Source organism: Thermothelomyces thermophilus, chromosome 6, assembly GCF_000226095.1.
Source record: "Thermothelomyces thermophilus ATCC 42464 chromosome 6, complete sequence".
Taxonomy (NCBI): Eukaryota; Fungi; Ascomycota; class Sordariomycetes; order Sordariales; family Chaetomiaceae; genus Thermothelomyces; species Thermothelomyces thermophilus.
Genome location: NC_016477.1, coordinates 2,097,357 through 2,117,586, shown reverse-complemented (window position 1 = coordinate 2,117,586; position 20,230 = coordinate 2,097,357). Strand labels below are relative to the sequence as shown.

Below are 20,230 nucleotides of genomic sequence, written 5' to 3'. Positions count from 1 at the left end.
CCCCGCCTTTCATACGGGTTATCAAGGGTACCTCTGAACCCCTCCAAGTAACCGCAGTCTGTAGGTACTGAACGAACCACTATAGCATTACGGATGTTTTGGCTTGGGAGCCTTGATGCCTTCATGAACTGATTTTGCTCTTTCTCGTGAAAACCCGATCATCCATATATTTGAGCCTCACTCACACAAACGTGTCGATAAGATCAACATCGGCACTAGCCTATCTATCATGGCGCCCTCGGACCCTCTCGGCCCTGCCGCGGTGCTGAAGTCGATGGCCGATGCGCTGCCGCCTCACGAGAATAATGACACGGCTGCCGACCTGAAGAACCCTCTCGACTCTATTGCCCTCTTCGTCCACGCCTGCATGGTCAACCTAGGTTTCCGCCTGCTCGGCTTCGATGAGGACCACACCATCGGTGCGCCCTCCCTTTTCCCCTTTCCCCTTTTCCCTTTTCCCCTTCTCCTTCTCCGCCTCACCCGCCATTCCCATCCCCCGGGGTGTCGCAGCTCTGACCATCGTCGCAGAGGAGGAATGCGCCCGCCATGCGCCCAACCTGCCGCCGCAATGGAATACTTCTTCCGGCTCCCACGGCTTCGTCTACGCCCACACCCAATCTGCCATGCGTTTCGTGCTGCACATAGACCGCCTAGGGGCCAAGGTTGAGATCCGCGGCCTGGCTACCGGGGATGAGCGTATCGCCCGCTTCGACATCACCGCCAACGACTACGTCTCCCCTTCTGCACTGCCCCTGCGCGTCTCCCGCTCTTCCGAGGCCACGCAAGACAACAGCGACCTCGTTCGGAAGCTCAAGACCATCTTCATCTCAGAGGAGCGCATCAAGGGTAACGTAATGCCCTGCCTTGTCTTCTGCTTGCTCTCCGTGTCGCGCCACCACAAACGAGAAACGTGTCGGCTGACCGCACCGGACCGGACCGGAACAGACCTTGCCTCCCTTCTCAAGATCACCATCATCCAGCGCCTGCTGCCCGCTCTCCAGAAAGAAGGCTACACCGAGACTCTGCCCGCGCGGCCGACCCGCGCCTCCCCGCCGCCCCGGCGGCCCGACGAGCCCTCCCACCTGCCGCCGCCGGCAGCTCCGCACCCGTACCCTGCCCCCGACCCCCTTGCCGCCCCGCCGCCCCACCGTCCCGTCCCGGCCGGCGACTTCCCGCCCCCGGGCTTCGAGGACGAGTACGAGATCAACCGGCCGCCCGGCCGCCCATGGCCCGGGTCCGCACCCGCTCCGGGACTCGGCGGGTTCGGCCGCGTCGGACACGACGACCTGTACCCTGCCGGCCTGGGCCCGCACGATCCCATCACCGGCTCTTTCACCGGAGGCGGGATCGGCCCCGGGGGCCTGCGCCGTCCCGGCGGGCCGGGGACCGGCGGAATGGGCGGCGGCATGCACCCCACCTTTGAAGACCCGCTCTTCCGCGCTCCGGGAGGGCGGGGAGGACAGGGAGAAGAAGACGACACGTTTGGCGGACAGGTCCCGCCCGGCGCGAGGTGGGACCCGGTCGGACCGGGCGGGCAGCCACGCTTTGGCGGCGGTAGAGGTCCTCGTGGAGGAGGGGGTTTCGGTGGCTTTGGCGGTTTTGGCGGGGGAGATATCATCTAAGACTCGCAATCGGCTCGCCGATCGATCGGTTGGGAGTGGTCAAGATCGAAACGGGAAATTAATTGGCTTTAGGGAACAGGGCGCGGGCCGCTAGCGACGAATTATGGGAGAATGACTCATCCATTGAGGTGTATGTACTATATGATGATGATGATGCTATTTGCCCCCTCTCCACCCCAGATTGGGACCAATGCTAGTATAACAACTTCCTGAAGATACTTGACGTGTCGGTCCTCCATTCGCTTGCGTCTAAAACGTTAACTGCTACCATGGATGGATTCAGAGATGGCACTCCCTTGGTTTGGGGGGGGGGGGGGGGAAGGGGTTTGGGTGCTCCGTCTTGCAGACTCAACAGTCCGCGTATGGGATATGGGTCAGCGTTTCTGCTTCCCTTCCTCATCGAACACCTGAATTGTGCCGGATTTCACTGCTGTTTCGCTCCGCTCAATTCCGGCCAATGCCTTCAGAAGCGTTTACACAAACTTGGTTCATGCCCTCGCTTCCCCCAGCTCTCTCTCTCTCTCTCTCTCTCTGTCTCGCTCTGTTGACATCCGTTCAGATGTGGAGCGGCTAAACCATGACTACTGAGGGCGCTTTATCTATACGTTACAGAGTGGTCCCATCACACCAGTCCCACAATGTTTTTTTTTCGTATTCATGCCGCATCGAGCCTCGCTCCCTCCATAGGACGGCAATGACAACCCTACAGCTGCGATTGGCCCTCCTTGCTGGTATCTCAAGGCATCCCCATATCCCTCATCATGGCGCGAAGCAGCCAAAATTGGCGAGTCCGCACCTTCTTCCACTTCCCCGCTGATATCAGCCCAGCAGCAGCAGCAGAAGTTAACCAACTTCCACCAGGGGCTTCACCAATCACGACGTTCCCCCCTCCAACCTGCACGCCGCCTCTCTACTGCGCCGCCTCCTTGATCTTGCGCTTCTCGTCGTCGGTCAGCATGCCGCACCAGTTTCGGAAGTCGGCAATGTTTTCTGCGTCAGCGCGCATGAAGAAGTCGATCAGGTACGCCTGGGTCTCGTCGTCCCGCTGCCGCGAATTGTTGCCGCCCTCGGCCCAGCCCATCAGGTCCGACTTGGTGCTGCCGAGCGCCAGGTCAAGCGTGTCGTCGGGCTCGTCCTCCCACCCGTCATTGTCCCCGTCGCCATCTTCGTCCTCTTCGGCGAGCTCCGTCGCTGCCGCTGCCGCCATGTTGGAGGCCGCTTGCATGCCGGAGGCCGAGACGAGCTCTTCAATAAGAACCTTGAGGATCTTCAGGGGAGCAGGGATGATCGTGTAGCGGTCGGGGTCTGTGTGCCGAGTGAGTAAGGTGTGAGCATCGACGCCGGTTGATTCCGACTTACTCAGTTTCGCCCGCGACCTTGTCATGATCCTATCGGTGTTGGCAATAATGAGGTCGCCCTTGACCATGGTTTGCGCAACCCGAGAGTCGTTCAGCGAGTAGAGCTTGGACAGGGCAATCACACTAAAATGTGTTAGGGCTTCGAAAGGCTAGGGAAAAAAAAAAGGCCTGACCAACTTACTTTTGACGAATCTCGTCGTAGCCGGCAAAGTTGACCGAGTTCTCGAGCCACTTGCTAAGAACAACCTGCAGCCCCACCTGACCTTTGATCTGGATGTCGCTGAGGAAGTTGACGACATCTTGCGCACCAACGAGCGAGAGTCGAGCAAACACGAGAATCAAGGACTGGATGAAAGGAGCAGCCTGGGCTGTGTCCAGGCGAGTAGCGACTGCCTGAAGAAGCTGCGGCAGGAAAGGACCAAGCCTCTCGTGGCCGGCTTTCTCGACCAGCTCGGCAGCCAAGCCGCCGATTTCAGACGCCGCCGTATCCTCAATGTTCGGGCCCAGGAGGCGGTCGATGACGCGGAGACAGACCTCAAGACCGGACCGGCCGCTCTCGTCCTGCCAGCTAAAGACCTGCTTGTGGTCGTGCATCAGGATGTACTTGACGGCCTCGGAACTGGGACGCAAAATGTCGCCTTCGGAAGAGGTCATCAGGAGATGATGCAACTTGGGGAGGGTGGCGGCAACGAAGCCTTCGGGAAGGGGCTCAGAGCCATATTGAACAAGAAGTGACAAAAGCTCGGCGGCCAGCTAGCAGTGGGATTAGCGGACATCAATACGAGGTACGAGAGGGGGGGGGGGGGGGGGACAACGCATACCGTAACGAGAGGGTCATCCTGGGTGAGGTTCGCAACGTCGAACGTCCCGGTGATAGATGGCAAGACCTTGCTGCAGAGAGCCGCGTACAGACGAGGATGCCCCATGTCCTTAAGCGGGCCCTCATTGTCCTTGTAGGTTCTAGCAATGTCCTCAAAGGTTTCGCAGACAATAAGAGTGACATGGAAATTGGCTGCGCCGTGTTTGGCGATGAGGAAGAGCAGGTCGACCGCCTTGCTGTCCGGCTGGATGGCAATCCTGGTATCCATGCTGATGGTGGTGCGAAGGGTCTCCAGAAGAGTGACTAAGAGGTCATCGGCGTCCTCCAGATCGCTGAGGTCCTTGGCTTCCAGGAAGCCCTGGATGGCCAGAACGATAGGAACCTGGCGGTCTGCCGGAGCGCCACCCCTGATGAAGCCTTCGACAGCCTTGATGCTGGCGACTTGTACAAGCTCAGACTCATCCCTGGTGATGGCTTCGATGGCTTTATCGAGTAGGCCGAGGGCTGGCTGGTAGACCTGTGCCAATGCGCCAGCGACGAGGTACCCGCGAGCCCGCAGCATCGGCTCGTCTTGCCTGCTGATCGCGTAGGTGACGAGTTCGAGGTAGGCGTTCGCGATCTCGGGGGGCACGGTCTTGTCGCAGTCCTGGAAGTCGTTCAAGATGGAATTGAACAGGTACAGAGACGCTTCTTGCTTCTGCCAGGTCGCGCCCTCGCCCGAGAAGAGGGTCTTGGTGTATGCAAAAAGACCCTCGAGTGCCGCCTTGTTGAGCCATTCTCCGAGTTTGATGACGAGATCGCCACAGGCAGTCCTGGCAGTGTAGTTGGACGACACGGACGTTTCGTCGGCGAGATAGAGGGACACATCGATATCCCACAACCCTTCTTCTTCCTGCGTCACCTGAGAGTAGGAAACCAGCAGATTCATGAGATCCAACACCCACGGGGTGTCGTGGACAGCGCCGCGTGACTTGATCTCGGCCTCGAGTTGCTTCTGCACGGGCGGGGCACGGATACATTGGTTGAGGAAGTCTAACTCGTCCAGGACCAGGAAGTCGAGCGTGAAGGGGAGGCCGTCGATGTCCTCCAAGCGGCTCTGAGCATCAGAATCGATGAACAGGGCCTGATGTGATGGCACCAGTCTCGAAAGTTCCTCCCACGTGGCAGTGAACAGGGCGAGGCTCTGGGGGAGGAGAAGAGATGGAAAGACGGTCCGGATCTTGATCAGCGTCTTCACTGCCTGATCCTTGAGCGCGATCGGCCCGTACCAGTTTTCGGGCTGCGAGCCCGAGTTCTCCAAGACTGGTGGGAGCGGCGTCTTGATCACCTGTTCCAGGAACGGTAGCCAGCCGCTGAGAACCTGCTCGGCAAAACTTTTGACCTCCTTCTTGTGGTCCTCCTTGACAATATCCATGAGGTCGAAGCAACTCCGGAAGACCAGCACGGCCAGGCTACGGTGGTTTTGCTTGCGGTTCTCGTTTAGTGCCACGTCGTAGCAAGCCTTGACGATATCCCTGGCGACGCCGAAGAATTGCTCATCGGTCAAGCTCTCTTCTACTAGATCTTGCAGAATCCTCAGAGCGCCGTGAAGTTGCGCATCGGTTCCATTAGGCATAACGCCGAGGACGGAGGGAAGGAGGTTAGGCCACCGGTGTGGGAAGTCGGCCGTAGCAATCTTGGAGACCACATAGCTGACGGCAGTGTTAGCCCCTTTGTTTGGTTTCCCCCACGGTCTCAGCTCACCTAGCCGCGACCTTGACCTTGCGCTCGTCCTCGGGGTTCAAGACCAGTTCCAAGATGACGTTTCGCAGGTAGTCCTTGGTCGAGTCTTCGATTGGAATCTGGGGGCCACTGCCAGCATCGTCGGGGGCCCAGTTCTTCTCGATGAACTTCCGCAGGTACGTCAAGGCGGACTGGCGGATCTGAACGGGGGCGCCCGTGTGTACGCCAATGCGGGCCAGCGACAGGGGAAACTCGGGGTTCCGTTGGGCATGCAGAAGGTCGAGCTCGGCCTGCTTGCGGGGACCCTCGTTTTTGTCTTGGGTATTGGCGAGCAATTGCGCCAGATGCTCGTCCATCTTTGTAGCGAATGTCTCTCGTCCTGAACGGTGGTTGCGGTTGTGCCTCTTTTCCTTCAGTAAGAAGGCAGAACAAAAGACGGCAGCGCAGGTCTCGGGTGAGAGGTGTTGTGGAAGGTGGAGAGCCTCCTAGTGACCGCCCGAGTCAACGATCGCTGCTTTGTGTGGGGTTGTGTGAGACATGGTCAGAGCCAAAGGTGGAGTACCGCAAGCCGCTTAGCTCGAGAGACGCGTTAAAAAGCGTGCACTAAGGATTGCGGGGTATAGGTACTGTACTGTACCTTTGTATGTATTGTATGTACGGATTATACCCCTACACACTTTGAAAGAAAGGCATGTGCGAGTTACCCCAGTGAACGCACACAGATGTCCGCCAGCAATCAGTGGCAAGGTTTGCACCCAGCATCCAATGGACCCGGCTACGAGTAAAGGATGAATTTTGGAACTGACAGCAGGTCACCTGCTTTGGCGTCGCTGCGAGTCGACAGACGCGTGTTCTGCAACCCCGCGATTTCGTTCGTATGGAGAACAGGGACAGGCTACGGATTAATTAAGAGAATTAAGATTTGGGACTTGCTGAAGATAACTTCTCCATCTGGCGGCAGCGAAAGTTATTATTAAATCAACGTCAAAGAATGCCAGAACCACAACCCAATGCTCCAGGCCACGAGGGAAACTCCCTTCCGCTGGACCACTCCCACATCCTACTGACGTCGTTCAACTCGTTTTTGACCGTTGCCATCCACAACATCCTCTACTACCGCAACATCTATCCCGCCACTACCTTTCTCTCCACCAAGGCCTACAACCTGCCCGTCCATCAAAACCGCCACCCCAAAGTCTGCGCGTGGATCCGCGATGCCGTCGACGCGGTGGCAGCGCAGCTTTCCACCGGCCACGTCTCCCGCATCGCCATCGTCATCCACTCCCCTTACGAATCAACGGCCCCTCCCCGGCCGCCCAGGGATTCCTCTCCTTCAGGATCCGAAGTCTTCACCCCAACCCCCTCCACGTCCTCCTCCTCCCAGCCGCCGGCCCCGATCCCGCCGGGCAGCGTGCTGGAACGCTGGATGATCGACACCTCGCGCTTCCCAGCCTGGCCTTCCACTTCCAATAACAACAACAACAACAACAACAACAACCCCGGCTCCAACGGGGAAGCGACCGGCCCGAGCGCGGCCGAGACCGCCAAGGGCATGCGCGACTTCGCCCGGGTGCTCGCGCGGGACGCCCGGTCCGAGGACGCGCGCGAGCGCCACCTGGCCCCGGACCTGGCAAACCCGTCCTTCGGTTGGCCCGACCTCGACGAGCAGCTGCGCGGGGCGCTGCGGCGGATGGCCAGCGTCGCGGAGGGGATGGCGCCGCTGCCCCTTGAGGGGTGCACGTTCACCGTCGCGGTGGAGTTGGCGGAGGAAGGAAGGGCTCCTATCGGGGTATGTCTTTTCTCTCCCCCCCCCAACCTCTTTTTTTTTTTTTTTTTCCTTTCTCTCTGCTACGATTTTCTTCAACTTCTCTCTCGTTCACCGTTTGTTAATGGCAAGGTTGATGATCGATAGCACCCCCAGGTGTGGATACCATCTGAACCAAACCTGCAACCCAAAGGGAGAGGGAGGGAGGTGGCAGGCCAAGACATTGGTGGCGTGCGGACGCGACCTATCCGGTCGGTAGAGGCCGGGCCGTTGTTCTTCGAGTGCTGGGTGGAGGAGAGTAAGGCGAAGGAGGCACTGATGAGAATGACTGAGAGGGGGGAAGGAGGGAGCCAGAGTTAATCGAAGTAAGGCAATGCTGTCTGCAAGGCTTGCACGGAAGTTGATTCATGATGATACCCAGATCATGCCAGCATTCATGTTGTGGCTATGCCATGTTTTGACGTCAAAAATGAATGTCCCCAGAACGATGATATCGACGATGCCATATACCGGCCGCGCCGCTTTTGGGCAGCATTTTTTTTTTGGTCTTGAAAAATCTAAACACAGACAAGAACCAACACCCGCCGTATCCGAAGAGTTAAATACCCATACGAACCGAAACGGACCCTGACAGAACCGCTTTTCACCAACGCCAACAAAAATAAGCTCTTCGGTCGCCACGCCACCAGTTGTTAGACCAGCCAAACAATCCCCAACCGAGCACCCCAGCGATCACCTAATTCCCCTCCCCATCACTACCCGTACCGCCGCTGCCCGCGCCAGCAGCGCTCGTCGCTCCTTTGAGCAGCGCCCTCAGGCTGACCATCTCCCTTTTCAGCCTCGCGTTCTCCTTCTTGATTCTCGCCGCCTCGTCACTCGACTCCTTCAACCTCGCCACCAGCTCTTCCTTGTCCTCCCTGTTCTTCCCCTTAAGCGCCTTGACGATCTTGCCGAGCTCCGAGTTGAACTTCTCGTACAACAGTTCGTTCTCCGCCGTGGCCTCCTTGTACAGCTGGTCGATGGCCCTAACCTTGGCCTCGGTCGCGCGCAAGGTGGCCTCGAGGTCGCGCTGCATAAGCGCGTGCCGTTCCTCGAGCTCCTCCAACACTTGCGGCACGCGGTCCTCGAGCGCCTTGACGGCCACCGACAGCTTGCGGATGTCGGCAGTGGCCGAGCGTGGGAGCGCAGAGTTAACGCGTGCCATGTCCTCCGAGATGCGCGAGAGTTCGCTCCTCAGTGAGGCATCAACCTCTTCTACAGCCCTTTTCTCTGTCTGCAGGCGCTCACGGAGCTTCTGTGGAGACTGGAGGCGGAGTTTTTGACTGGTGCCGGCCGGCTTTCCCGGGCTGCTCGACGGGCGGGTGGGAGGCTCGGGTGACGGGGGCACAGGGATGCGGGGGTTCGCCGGTGGCTTCAGGGTAGGGATTTGCGAGATCGTCATGGTCCTAGCACGCGTTCTCTGAGGGACCGGCTTCTCGTTCTCTTCTGCAGATTCGACGGGCGGCTGGAATGGGTCCACCGTGTTCTCCTTCTGCTTGGACGAGCGGAAGGTCGATACGTGAGACTGCGGGCCGATGGGGATCTTGGAGGGTGATGGAGGTCGGGGGACCGAGTTGAACTTCTCGGCTGTCTGCTGCTTGTTGACTTGGAGAGGCATGACCTCTGCATCGTCCTCTAGACTTGTCGCAGCCATCAAGGACTTGAGGTCCGAGAGCGAACTCCGGCGCTTCTTTTTGATTGACTTGACGCTGCCCGATTCGGTGCCTTCCGGTTCGCCGATGGTTTCGAGCCGGTGGGAGCTACCTGGGCGATGTCCGATGTCGTCAAAGGCACCGGCGACCGAAGGGCGGTCGCGAGATCCCGGGCGCCGGAACCGGTTGGGCGTGTAGGTGTAATTCACCCCCATGTCCACGGACTTGGACCTGCTGGCTTTTGACAGGCTCCCGTTCTCGGAGCTGGGAGTCTTGCTGTGTTTGCTCAAGGTGCGCCACACAGATGACCGCTCTGTATCCGTCTTGCTATTCTGCCGCAGGAGCGTGTCGAACCCGAACTTTCTCCGAAGCGACGAGGTATTCGAGGTTATCGATCCCGTCGTCGACTTCTGGCTTCGGTTGCTGGGAGTTATCAAAGACTCATAGGAAAGGCTGCTCAGCAGACCGGTAGGGTCACGGGCATCAGCCTTCTCAAAGATGCGATCGCAATCCTCGACGAGACGGTCGAGGAGGTTGATGTAGTCTGGGGCGTTCCCGTCATAGACTAGGAGCTCTGCAAATGCCAGGGTCAACGCGCCCCTGTCGCCATCGTTTCCACAGCCCTCGAGAAGGTCTGCGAGCAGTTTAATAATCGCCGTGAACGCGCGTCGATTCTGAGGGGCCATATCGCTAAATATGAACCGGACGAAATCGGCAAAGTCGCCAACGACCTTTTTGGATGCGCGCACCTGAAGGGCTTCAAGGTGTTCCATGGTCATGACGGGCCCGATCTGCTCGCGCCAGGCAATGCGAATGAACTTTTCAAAGGCCGCAAAGATGACCTCGGTCCCCAGCTCCGAAGCGGCGTCTAGATCGAAGGGGAACTCTATCAGACGGTTGTAGAGGTCGTTGACCTGAAGCTCGTCGGCCAAGGCCCTGTTGAGCAAGGTGCGGGCGACAAAGTAACCCTTGCGCGCTTGCATGTTTGCCACGAATCCGGTAAAGGTCTGCTCGAGCCGAACCAGCGGGTTCTCTGGAGGTTCTTCCTCCACGGTCAGGCGAGGTATATCCCGGTCCTTGATTGACCCGGCTATCACGGTCACGTCTCTGGTGCTATTCGACCGGGTACGCTTGTGTCTCGAGCCGTTGATGCCCGCGTTGTCGACGGAGGTAGTGCTCGACGAAGCGGTACTGCCCACTAGCAGATTCGAGAGCATCTTCACCGGAGAAGAGGAGAGGAAAGACCGGGTGTTCTTCTCCGTTCTGGGGGTAACATTGATTGTGCGGAGGATCTTGGTGTGATACGACACCAAAGCTGGGACGAGCCTCAGGTTGGCGACACTGAACTGGGTACTGAGCAACTGGATGATCCTACGCGACAAGGTAGGGAGGAAATCTTCCAGCGCAACATCATCGGTGAACTTCTTCCCGTTCAGGCCCAGTGTACTCATGGAGATCCGCTGCATATCGCCGGTTTTAGCCTCGACGAGAATCTCGACACCGTAGTGGCCGACAGGCGCTCCTTTGGTGCCTTTGTCGTTGTCCAGGACGACGCGGATGGGTGCCGGTTCCCTGCGCCCCTCGATAAGTTGCTGCGCACCCTCCTGGAAGACCGCGGCGTATAAGCCAAAACCGATATCCTGCATCTTGACTGTGCGAAGCGTCCAGGTGGATTCTTCCCTCTCTTTCTCGGAGAACCTGCCCTCAATGCGAGCCTTGATAATGTCCTCGCTCCATTTGCTTACCCTTCCCTCATAGTGATCCTGCAGTAGAAAGCACCGCGACGTCATGGCCCTGCTCCCACAGTGCTCGCTGCTGGGAGGGGCCCCCTTCATCTCCTGGGTCGAACTCATCCAGATAAGCCGACCGTCGGAGGATTCCGTGAAGCGGACGTCAGCCAAGCTGTGCCAACCAGCGAACGCAAATTCCCAGGTCCCTTCGCCGCCGGCAGCGTTGGTCATTGACGCAAGTAAGCCAGCGGGAGAGGGTTTGTCAATCTCGCGTAGAAAGACGCGACCTGTGAGCCCTGAGCTCGTCCTCTTTTGGAGGATTACGAGGCAGTCGGAAAAGAGGAGGAAAACCCCAGAACGATCCTGGATATCCTGGTGATGCGAGACGGAAACGTATGGGGGAGCTAGTTCGAGAAAGTCGGCAGCCAAGATCAGCCGGCCCTGGGGCTCGAGATCCAGCGGCCAATGCTCGACCACGGCGCGAAGGCGATTCGTGAGGTGGGGTTTGTCGGGAAGGGGTTCGTCCATGGAGCAGATATTCGTGATGATGTCCCTTGCTCGAAGTAGGGGTTGCAACGCCGGGTGCGTCATTGGAAGACAGGCGACAATCTGGTCAATGAACAAACTGTACCGCGGCAGTCTCTGGACAGGCTCAATGAGGAGCGAGCGAATGGTTTGCTCCCCCGTCTGGACAACTCGCTGGCGAAAGCTTGACTGCTTGTCCAAGAAAGCATTGAGAAGCTGCGGGAAATTTTGGCTCGCCCGAATGTAGTCCTGGTAGCAGTCGGTGAACTTGGGGAACCATTCGAGGAAAACTTTGGCCATGGCGACGGCACCGGTTGGGTCCTTGACCTTGTTGGGGCTTCCCAACCGCGTCACAGGAAACGGGGCCTCCATGTCCTTGACGGCTTCCTCCTCGGTCTCGTCCATGACCCGACGGAGTTCCTGCATAAAGGCCGTATTATTCTCCAGAATGCTGTCCGCAGATTTGGGGAACAACTTTTCCAGGTCTTCCTCGCATGGGCTGGTGCTACCGGCCGGGCGCTCCTTCGCCTTCTCACGAAAGTCGTTGGCAACGTTCTTGACTAGTTCATTCAGCTTGAGAACGTAGCGTTCCTCCGTATCGACCAACTCGCCCATCTTCATGCGCAGCTCAACTTTTTGGTTCTTGGAGAAGGACTTGTTCCGCTTCAGCGACATGGGCCTCGATGGTGCTCGCCGTAGCTTTGAGGTCGGCAGGAAGACCGGCTCGCCAAAGAGCTTCACCAAGGGAGCGTATCCACCGTACTGCCGCAGTGTAGGGTCGAACACGTCGTCCTCGTCGTCGGCAACATCCTCAAAATCAGCATTCTCTAAGGGGACGATCGAGCCAGGGGGCAGAACCAAATCCATGTCGACACCACTCAGATGCTGCGCCCGCAGCGCATATTCCAGGATTCCAATAGCCTCGGCCGTGTTCTCTGCCTGCACGGCAGCCTTGGCGAGGTCGGCAGCATGCTGCTCGCCAAAGAGAGCCGGGGCCGAACTTGGGCGCCGGGCCTGTGTGATTGGGTATTGGTTCTTCAGGTGATTTTTGACGACCTCGGGCAGCTCGGTGAAATACTTGTACAAACCAAAGGCCAAGCCCCTGCAGACCTCGTCGCCCTGGAACTCGCGCGGCAGGTGTGCGACGACACTATAGAAAGGCGAGTTTGGGGAGACGGTGATGCGCGGGAAGGACTGGTAGCCGGCCGGGCTGTAGATATGTACCTGGATCCTGGAGCTATTGTGGGTGTAGTTGGCCGTGGTCGAGGGACCGTGGAAGATCAGGACAGGCAGGTGGCCAAGTAGCGGGTCGCTGGCGTAGTAGAGAGTGACATGCTCCGGCGAGAGCGCCAGCTCCTCTGTGACACGAACCATGGTCGCTTCAATTGGCCGGGCTCATTGCGACAGAGGCGGCAGCGATGCGATTCGCGATTGCGGTGCGTCGCGAAAGTCTGAGCCGTAGACTGTGCCGTGGGGATCGGTCGTGGAAGGACGGCGGGGTAGAGAGAGAGAGAGAGAGAGGTGGGGAAGGGAAGCGAGCGGCGCGGTCCGGCGATTCTATCCCTATCGACGAGTCAAGTATAAACTGAAAGATTTCCGGCTGGTGCACTTGGAGGCACGGAAGTAAACAAAAGCGGGATCGGCGGGGTGTTCGCCTGCTCGGGACGCTGCAGGCTGGGAGGCTGGTCTGCGACAGATCGGGATGCAGGTAGCAAGCAGCAGACGATCGGTAGTCGCGGGTACGTACAGCTCGAGACACACAACGGCCTGCGACACCGACTTCCCTGTTTTGGAGGAATAGAAACAAAGCAACCTGGACGGGGCACCTCGAGAAGACGATGAGCCGCAGCAGCGGGGATCGCACGACTGTGTATGCCCTGGGACTATGGATATATGTCACGCAAGATGTAAACACAACCCGAAATGCAGTAGAAAATGATTATACAAGAAAGAGAAGCTGTGCAGAATTTACCAAACGGGCACCGAGCGAAAATCCCGATTGTTGTCAATCTTGGAAGCGGGCGCAACCGTGGGGTGAATCAGAACTGGGAAGCTGCCAACCTAAGGTAACAAGCCGGGGAGTGGCATGGAGGCTGATCGGAGGGTGGGTGGGAAGGAACCTGAAAGCGGGTCGGGCAGCGATCCAGGCACGAAAGCGGCTCGGCGTTGAACCTAACGTGTAGTGTAGATGGCGCCAGGCCTGACAAGGGCCGGGGCCAGAATGCTTGGCCAGCGCAAAGAGGGGCCAACCAATCATGATTGACCAAGGCTCACAAGGCTGACCCGGTCCTCGTCGGATCATTACCGAGACTACACCCTAAAATGGGAACATAATAAACATCCAGGGGTACCAGGGAACCGCCCAGCCATTGAGTTATGACTGAAACCTAGACTCACACCGTCAACCACAGGTAACAAATGCATTGTCTCAAATATGACAAGCCCATGCGGAGAACTCCGTATAACCTGACATTGCTCCTACCGTTAGTAATATTTTTCTTGCATCTCTTTGCCTTCAACTATACCAATCCGAGCAAAGTGTTCCCCACAACACTCACTGACGACCATCTCCTTTCTGTTCACGAACAAAGACAGAACAAGAAGAGAAAATGATGAAGAGAAAGCATGCAGCAGCATTTAGAAAGGCAGTCAATTCATGGGAATCTGTCGATTGGAGCTCGAATTGAACTACCTTCCTATGATGCCACTATTCACCTACTTTCCTCACCCACTTTAAGCCGCTTCGATGACCAAGGCACATTTTATCACGAATGGTTCGAACTCGATTAAGAGAACTTCTCTATCACGTTCGGCAAAGACCATTTTGTTTAGGTGACCAAGAAGGATAAACAGCTTAACGTCCTAGTGTATCAGATGCGTTTGTCCTTAGGTAACTAAGGTAAGGTAGTTATCAATGCACATCGTAAATGCTCTTTCTCAGCTTTGGCCTTGTTTACACACCATCATGGCGACCTCTTCCAAAAAAAAAAACCCATAGTGCTTTGTTTTAGGGTACAAACACTCAGACGTCATATTTCCAGACGAAACCCCCATGGACTACAGTAGCGGTCGGTAAGGGAATCCAACTCTACATGGGCTTTGCTTTACCGCTTGCGAGCTTGGGTGGAATAACACCGACAAGGGCACGCATGCGCCGACGGGCTTTCATGTCACTGGCATTAACTCCATAACAATGCCTGTCTCGGTTTCCGCCTCGCAAATGCATGTCACATCAACATTGATGTTAGGGACACCACTCTTGTAACTTCCTTTCTCTCAGATGATACAATACCATCACATCCTCGTATGGCCCCCCTCTTGCTCCTCGCAACTCCGTTTCGAAGACCCCCCCCCCTTAGCCTTCCATCACCCACGCGGCGAAGGTCACAAGCCCCTTCTTTTTCTTACTCGTACCTTCGCCGCTTTCGCTCTCACTATCTTCCGTCTCCGACTCGGCCGACATCCAGGCCAGCATCGCCTGTCTCTTCCTCTCCTCTTCCTCCTTCTCAACCACCATCTCCTCCTCCTTCGTTTTCTTCATCGCGTCCGCCTCGGCCTGGAAGTCACGCCCGTGCACCCCCTGCAATTCGTAGTCCTTCTCCGAGGGGTTCCCTGTCGGTTTCTCCGGCTTCTCCTCCTCTTCGTCCCCCTCGCGCTGGGGCGGCAGCCGCGACCGCGGCGACCGAGGTGGCGGCACGTGGCTGCGGCGGCGGCGGCCGTACGGGCACACCCGGTAGTACTGGTGGGCGTAGCTGACCGGGCGCACCGCGCCGCGCAGGGGCGGGTAGGGCGACGGGTGGTCGAACTGGTTGGTCATTGTGATGGGGGTGTAAGCAGGTTCTTTCTGCTTCTCGTTTTTGGGTCGATGATCCCCCGTGTTGTTCTTCTTCTCTTTCCAGAAAGAGAAGAAGGTTGTGATTGACAGACAGCCAAACCTGTGGTGACGAGGTACGCGTTAGCACTTTCAATATTGGAGAAAGCCCTTGCGATTATGTGGAATGAGTACGAGCAAAGAGGAGGATGCATACATTGTTATGATAACAGGCAAACCACTGGTTATGCGTGTTGGCGTTTGTGACTTGTGGGCAACCACTTGGTGGTCGTGATGGTTGTGACTGTTATACAATTTTCATCGGTTTTGTTCGCCATCATTCGTTTTCAAATCGTGGAAGGTAGAAAACATGTAATAAAGGTTAGATGTCCCATTAGTCGCGCAAATGTATGCGACTAAAGTGAGGCTTCTATGAGGTTCCGGAATTAAGTGTCTTCGGCGGTGGCCGGCCGCACACTCTTGGTTTCTGGTTGCTTCCTGTAACCGTAAAGGGGCACGCTCAAAGATATCGCCCACCTTGTCTGAGTTCATTGATCCGAAACTACTATGAAAGCAATGATAACGGAGAGCGCCATGTTTAGGCCTCAAGGCAGGCTTTCCAGCTTCTGGTCCACAGGTAAGGATTATACTCTTGACCGAAAGAACCTTAAAGAGAGGGCGTAACAAGCATGGTCGCTGAATTGTTTACACCACCCAGGAATTATCAGTATTAGGCATGCAGCTTAATATTAGAACTGCATTACACCCTTCAAACAGACTCGGCGCCCTTTGGTTCCACAGTCGTGGATGTCGAGATCGGTTGCTCTTTGGTCTGTTCTTGATTGAGAACTGTCTCCGTCCCGTTCACAGCTTGTTGTTGACCTGCCAGAACCTTAGGCTGCGGTGGCTTCTCACTCTCTCTTTTGCTGAACAGTCGGACTCGGCCGGGGGTGGACATGCGAGAGGCCATCTGCGGGAACAGGTAGCCAGGTGCGAAAACGGCCAGAAGAATGCATGGAATGAGAACCATGCTGATCGTCCAAAGTCAGTGTGTCTGGTTGATCGAAAATCGATATACATTAAATGCGACTAAGGACTCACAATCCTTCAAGCACAATAAACGACGGTTCGTCCTGCATGATAGGGTTTCCCCATCCGCCAGCCATCTCGGCGATGCTATGGTCAGCTGTTAGCGTCCGTTCAGCGTTATTAAGGGGTTAGCCTAGGGCAGACACACCGGTAGATGCATCGAATCAAGATACCGCTATACGCCGCTGTGACAGCGTACACAAATGTCCTGAGCTTCTTATCCTGCCATAGCGCAATCGCTTCGGGACTCGCCTCGGTTGACTTGATCCTGCCCACTGCGTAAGTGAACGCAGTTCCCGCAACGCCCTACTCTGTTTCCGATAGACTCACCACCTCTTTACCCTCACAAAGTAATCCCCAGCCGAGACCCCGAAGAAGCTCAACACCACCACTTGAAGCACAATCCCGGCGATGATACACCGGTTCCCATGTTGAACCAACTTGTAATTGCTCAATGCCGCACTCGCCGCAAGCGAGCCCCCGATGGCCTGCACCAGGAGGCAGGACACGTCCAACGGGACGAAGATGAAAGGATACTTGTGCGGCCGGACGCGGGACAGGGCCGGGTTGAAGGCCAAGCAGATATGCTTGAGGGTGAGGTAGATGGATATGCAGATGAGCGTTGGAGCGAGAATGATGGCGACGATCTGGGTCTCGAAGGCGTTCTTGTTCCACGGGTTGTCGGTCAGCGGGATGCGGGCGCCATAACCTGGTCGTTTTACGTTTCAGCATCAACAACAACAACAACAACCGAATTTCAAGCCTTTGCGGGATCATATTCCCTTCTCTGTGGTCGCAGCTGTCTCCTTTCCTGGCCTGACCTGACTTGATCTGGCCTTTCACAGTCTTTCCTCTTTCAAGCTCTAAGTCAGGAGACGGGTTGGGGGGTCTGTCTGCACCCACCTGCAAGCTCCAGAGCACAGCCTGCCGCAATAAACCCGGTGTAGCTCCATGTCTTCTTCTTGAGGCCCAGCGCGAGCGTCATCACTGTGGCCGCGGCATACCCAATCGTGAAAAAGATGTTGATTCCTCGGTTCGGATAGTACCCTAGCGTGGTGGCCCTGACGGGGCATGTCGGTGTGACGTGGGTGCAGGAATAGTAGTAATTGGCGATGGCATTCTCAATGTCTTCCTGGTCCCAGTCGGAAGGAAACATGGACGGGTCTACTTTGTCCATGGTTGTGTTGGTGCTCTCTAAACGGATCCGAGACAAGAGTGCGAATCAGGAATGTAACGAGCCCTCAGAAGAGCGACCGGGCGCATAAGCGTGCGTTCGAGGGGCCAAAGGTCAGGTTTGCCAGACAGGTGACTCGGAAGGCTACCTGAAGCAACACTGCCGTCGTTGCCTTGATATTGAACACTTAAGAATACCAATCCAAGGTCCAGGGCATTTAGGGACTAAAAAAATCCGATAGGACAGGCGCGAAACGGACCAAAGAAAACAGCTCGAATACTCGCGGGGCAAGGTCCAATATATCCGTCTGGGTGTCTGAGCCGGAAGTCTTTTGAAGGAATGCTACCCGCCCAGATGCCACTACCCAACGTTGTTAGGCAAACCGTTAAGCGATCGCCCCGACCCAACCTTCATGACCCGGAAACGAGAAAATTCTCCGGCGCACTGGCGGGCCAAGATCCCTGAACAAGCCAGGCGACATGCCGCCTCCCACGACGAGCGCGGTGATTGGGGTCTCGTTCAGTCGAGGTTGTGTCAAAAGGTGGGCGGATCGTAACCGATCCCGAATAGAGGCACCCCGCGGGGTGGAATGTCACCTTGTCCCTCAATTCGTCAGCGAAGGTGAGCAAAGAACTGGCCTGGATTAATATGCGGATTATATATGTACCTGTTCCGTACTGTGTATTTCACCGAAGGCCGAACCGTTTTGGACAAGGGACTCGGAGACATTGTTCTGCATCTGAGTGTGCTTGAAGTGAGACCCCGTGTCTCCCGAAATCCGGGGCCGCGTGCTGAAGGAAAGTGTGCCCGCTGCATGCAAAACGGAAAGGTCGAGGCCATGGAACTTTGGAAGGTTGGAGAAACGTGGGGTAGAGGGGAAGGAGGGTATCTCCAGGGTCCGGTTCCCCTACTCCCGCGAAGTGACCAATCGAGCTCCACCCTGCCAAGGAGAACGGCTTTTGCACTCACTCAACGTCGCAAGGCCTGGGATAACGGTTGTGTTTTGGCTCAAGTTTGGTGAACCTAGATAAACAAGGCGCAACAGTGGGCTCAACTGATGATCACTCCTTTCCACCAAGCCAACGGTAAACCACCGAAAAATCACGCCCCTTACACTTCTCGTCAGACTCGGCTGCCTCATAAACTTCCGACGCCTTGCTCGCTAATGGGAGCTCTGCGCCAGCTTCCTTGGCTGCGAGGATAGCAAGCCTCAAATCTTTTCTCATCAGGCCGATACCGAAGCCGCCTGCGTAGTCTCGGCCCGCCGGCGCCGTTTCCACAACGCCTGGCACGGGGTTGTTGACCTCGCTTGGCCAGCACCTTCCGGTGCTGACATTGATAACGCTGGCGAGGACCTTGGGATCGAGCCCCCACTTAACTCCTAAATTCATGGCCTCTGCTGTTGCGATGTTCTCAATCGCAAGCAGGTAGTTGTTGGCCAGCTTGGCTGATAACCCTGCCCCTTGTGGCCCGCAATGCAAAACACGCTTACCCATCCGCAGGAGGATAGGTTCAACCCGGCCGAGCAGGCTTTGTGGAGCTCCCAACATGAAGGTCAAAGTCCCAGCCGTCGCCCCAACAACACCACCCGACATTGGCGCGTCAACGAAGACGCCCTCACCGTTGGGGAAGGCCGAGGACACGGCATTAGCGACTTCTCGTGACGAGGTAGGGTCAATGGTAGAACAATCGATAAACAGACGCGATTTGGACTGCGAGGATTTGTCTCTTTTCGGTTCTGTCTGAAAAGCCGAGATGATAGCGTCATATGTCGACTTGACGTGTTTCGGTTCCGGGAGACAGGTGATAAGCGTATCCTGTTCAAAGGTATTCGGTCAACTCAAAGCTCTCTTCTGCTTCGTGCATCGTACAAGTAGACAGAATGTGGTCCTTGGGCTTCTCAGAGGATTGGCTTTTGTTGTATAACAATAATCACGAGGAAGACCAGGCGAGCTGGCCCAACTTAGAACTGTCATTGAGAAAACAAACTCATCATAAAAGCCAGATGGATAGGAACAACAAACAAGAAAGGAGGGGATCACTACATACCGCATCCCTTGCTGCGTCTGCCGCGCTGTGTGCCACCTCCGGAGCCGCGCCGCCGGCCTGTTGTGCGGCCATCTCCTGCACCAGCTTGTCCGCCGCCGATTTGTTGATGTCGAAGACACGAATGGTGTCGCTTGGCGGCAACTTCGCCTGCAAATTCCTCGCCATCTGGTAGCCCTGATCCGAGAATACAATGGTTAGGGCAAACGAAGTCGCGGATGAAATGGCACACAAGAACAGACTTACCATTTGCCCCAGACCGATGAAGGCATAGTTGTCCAGTCTGCGCGCCGAAGACGAAAACGCCCGGCGCTGGGCGCGGAGGACGGGCTTCCATAACCTCACGGCAGGCTTCATTCTGAATCTCTCTCGTCGCGACGCAGCCCGGTGAGTTGGTGGGATGGGAGAAGATGCAGAGTTCAGCAGGAGGGCGGGTTCTCTCGGTGTTGTTGATCCGGCTGCGCGGGCAAGCGGCGGGGCAGCCGAGTGCCAAAAGCCGCCCATTGCCGGGCGTAGGCGGTACTGCAGCTCATTTGAGCATGGTCCGCCCGATCTTCGGGTCACCAGACCAATGCGGAGAGCATGGGGAATAGAGGGGGAAGGGCGGGAGCTCCCGCTCCTCTCCTTGCCTCGGAGAGATCTTCAAGAATTAAAGTACATCGTGGAGGGAAGAAGAAGAAAGTGATTCTCAGAATCAGGTTTTAAGAAATTTTGAGGAAGAATAAGCAAAAGGGTAAAGCGGCTGGAACAAGAAAAAGCTTTTTGCGGGCGGCCCAACAAATGAGGAAACGAGCCGAATCGGGCTTGGCCCCAGCTACTTATCTTCCCTCAGGAACAAGAAGTACTGTACTTAATATAGCTGGCGCGGTCGAGCAGT

The 20,230-nt window shown here is 56.6% G+C and overlaps 7 protein-coding genes across 7 annotated transcripts; 2 read left to right on the top strand and 5 right to left on the bottom strand.

Annotated features, from left to right (window-relative positions):
- The first annotated feature begins 90 nt into the window (after window positions 1-90).
- Window positions 91-1,884, top strand: MYCTH_2310508 (uncharacterized protein). Its single transcript, XM_003666041.1, has 3 exons — window positions 91-419; window positions 529-846; window positions 946-1,884. The coding sequence occupies exons 1-3, from the start codon at window positions 230-232 to the stop codon at window positions 1,620-1,622; spliced, it is 1,185 nt and encodes a 394-aa protein (XP_003666089.1). The 5' UTR covers window positions 91-229; the 3' UTR covers window positions 1,623-1,884.
- A 601-nt stretch (window positions 1,885-2,485) lies between these two features.
- Window positions 2,486-6,040, bottom strand: MYCTH_2310505 (uncharacterized protein). The gene is made up of 5 exons (XM_003666040.1): window positions 5,544-6,040; window positions 3,802-5,491; window positions 3,162-3,733; window positions 2,982-3,103; window positions 2,486-2,927 (listed from the first exon to the last, which is right to left on the bottom strand). Exons 1-5 carry the CDS (start codon window positions 5,876-5,878, stop codon window positions 2,533-2,535), a joined length of 3,114 nt encoding a protein of 1,037 aa, XP_003666088.1. The 5' UTR covers window positions 5,879-6,040; the 3' UTR covers window positions 2,486-2,532.
- A 473-nt stretch (window positions 6,041-6,513) lies between these two features.
- MYCTH_2068800 (uncharacterized protein) lies at window positions 6,514-7,647 on the top strand (the record flags this gene model as incomplete). Its single annotated transcript, XM_003666039.1, has 2 exons — window positions 6,514-7,311; window positions 7,435-7,647. The coding sequence occupies 2 exons, from the start codon at window positions 6,514-6,516 to the stop codon at window positions 7,645-7,647; spliced, it is 1,011 nt and encodes a 336-aa protein (XP_003666087.1).
- A 323-nt stretch (window positions 7,648-7,970) lies between these two features.
- MYCTH_2310503 (uncharacterized protein) lies at window positions 7,971-12,839 on the bottom strand. Its single transcript, XM_003666038.1, has one exon. The coding sequence runs from the start codon at window positions 12,605-12,607 to the stop codon at window positions 8,024-8,026; it is 4,584 nt and encodes a 1,527-aa protein (XP_003666086.1). The 5' UTR covers window positions 12,608-12,839; the 3' UTR covers window positions 7,971-8,023.
- Window positions 12,840-14,330: 1,491 nt separating this feature from the next.
- Window positions 14,331-15,499, bottom strand: MYCTH_2310501 (uncharacterized protein). Its single transcript, XM_003666037.1, has 2 exons — window positions 15,262-15,499; window positions 14,331-15,168 (listed from the first exon to the last, which is right to left on the bottom strand). Coding segments are annotated over exons 1-2 (582 nt in total). The 5' UTR covers window positions 15,264-15,499; the 3' UTR covers window positions 14,331-14,588.
- Window positions 15,500-15,813: 314 nt separating this feature from the next.
- Window positions 15,814-17,310, bottom strand: MYCTH_37869 (RTA-like protein; the record flags this gene model as incomplete). Its single annotated transcript, XM_003666036.1, has 5 exons — window positions 15,814-16,075; window positions 16,146-16,220; window positions 16,282-16,401; window positions 16,464-16,842; window positions 17,037-17,310. The coding sequence occupies 5 exons, from the start codon at window positions 17,308-17,310 to the stop codon at window positions 15,814-15,816; spliced, it is 1,110 nt and encodes a 369-aa protein (XP_003666084.1).
- A 947-nt stretch (window positions 17,311-18,257) lies between these two features.
- Window positions 18,258-20,044, bottom strand: MYCTH_2310492 (uncharacterized protein). The gene is made up of 3 exons (XM_003666035.1): window positions 19,600-20,044; window positions 19,357-19,530; window positions 18,258-19,124 (listed from the first exon to the last, which is right to left on the bottom strand). The coding sequence occupies exons 1-3, from the start codon at window positions 19,708-19,710 to the stop codon at window positions 18,369-18,371; spliced, it is 1,041 nt and encodes a 346-aa protein (XP_003666083.1). The 5' UTR covers window positions 19,711-20,044; the 3' UTR covers window positions 18,258-18,368.
- Window positions 20,045-20,230: the final 186 nt, after the last annotated feature.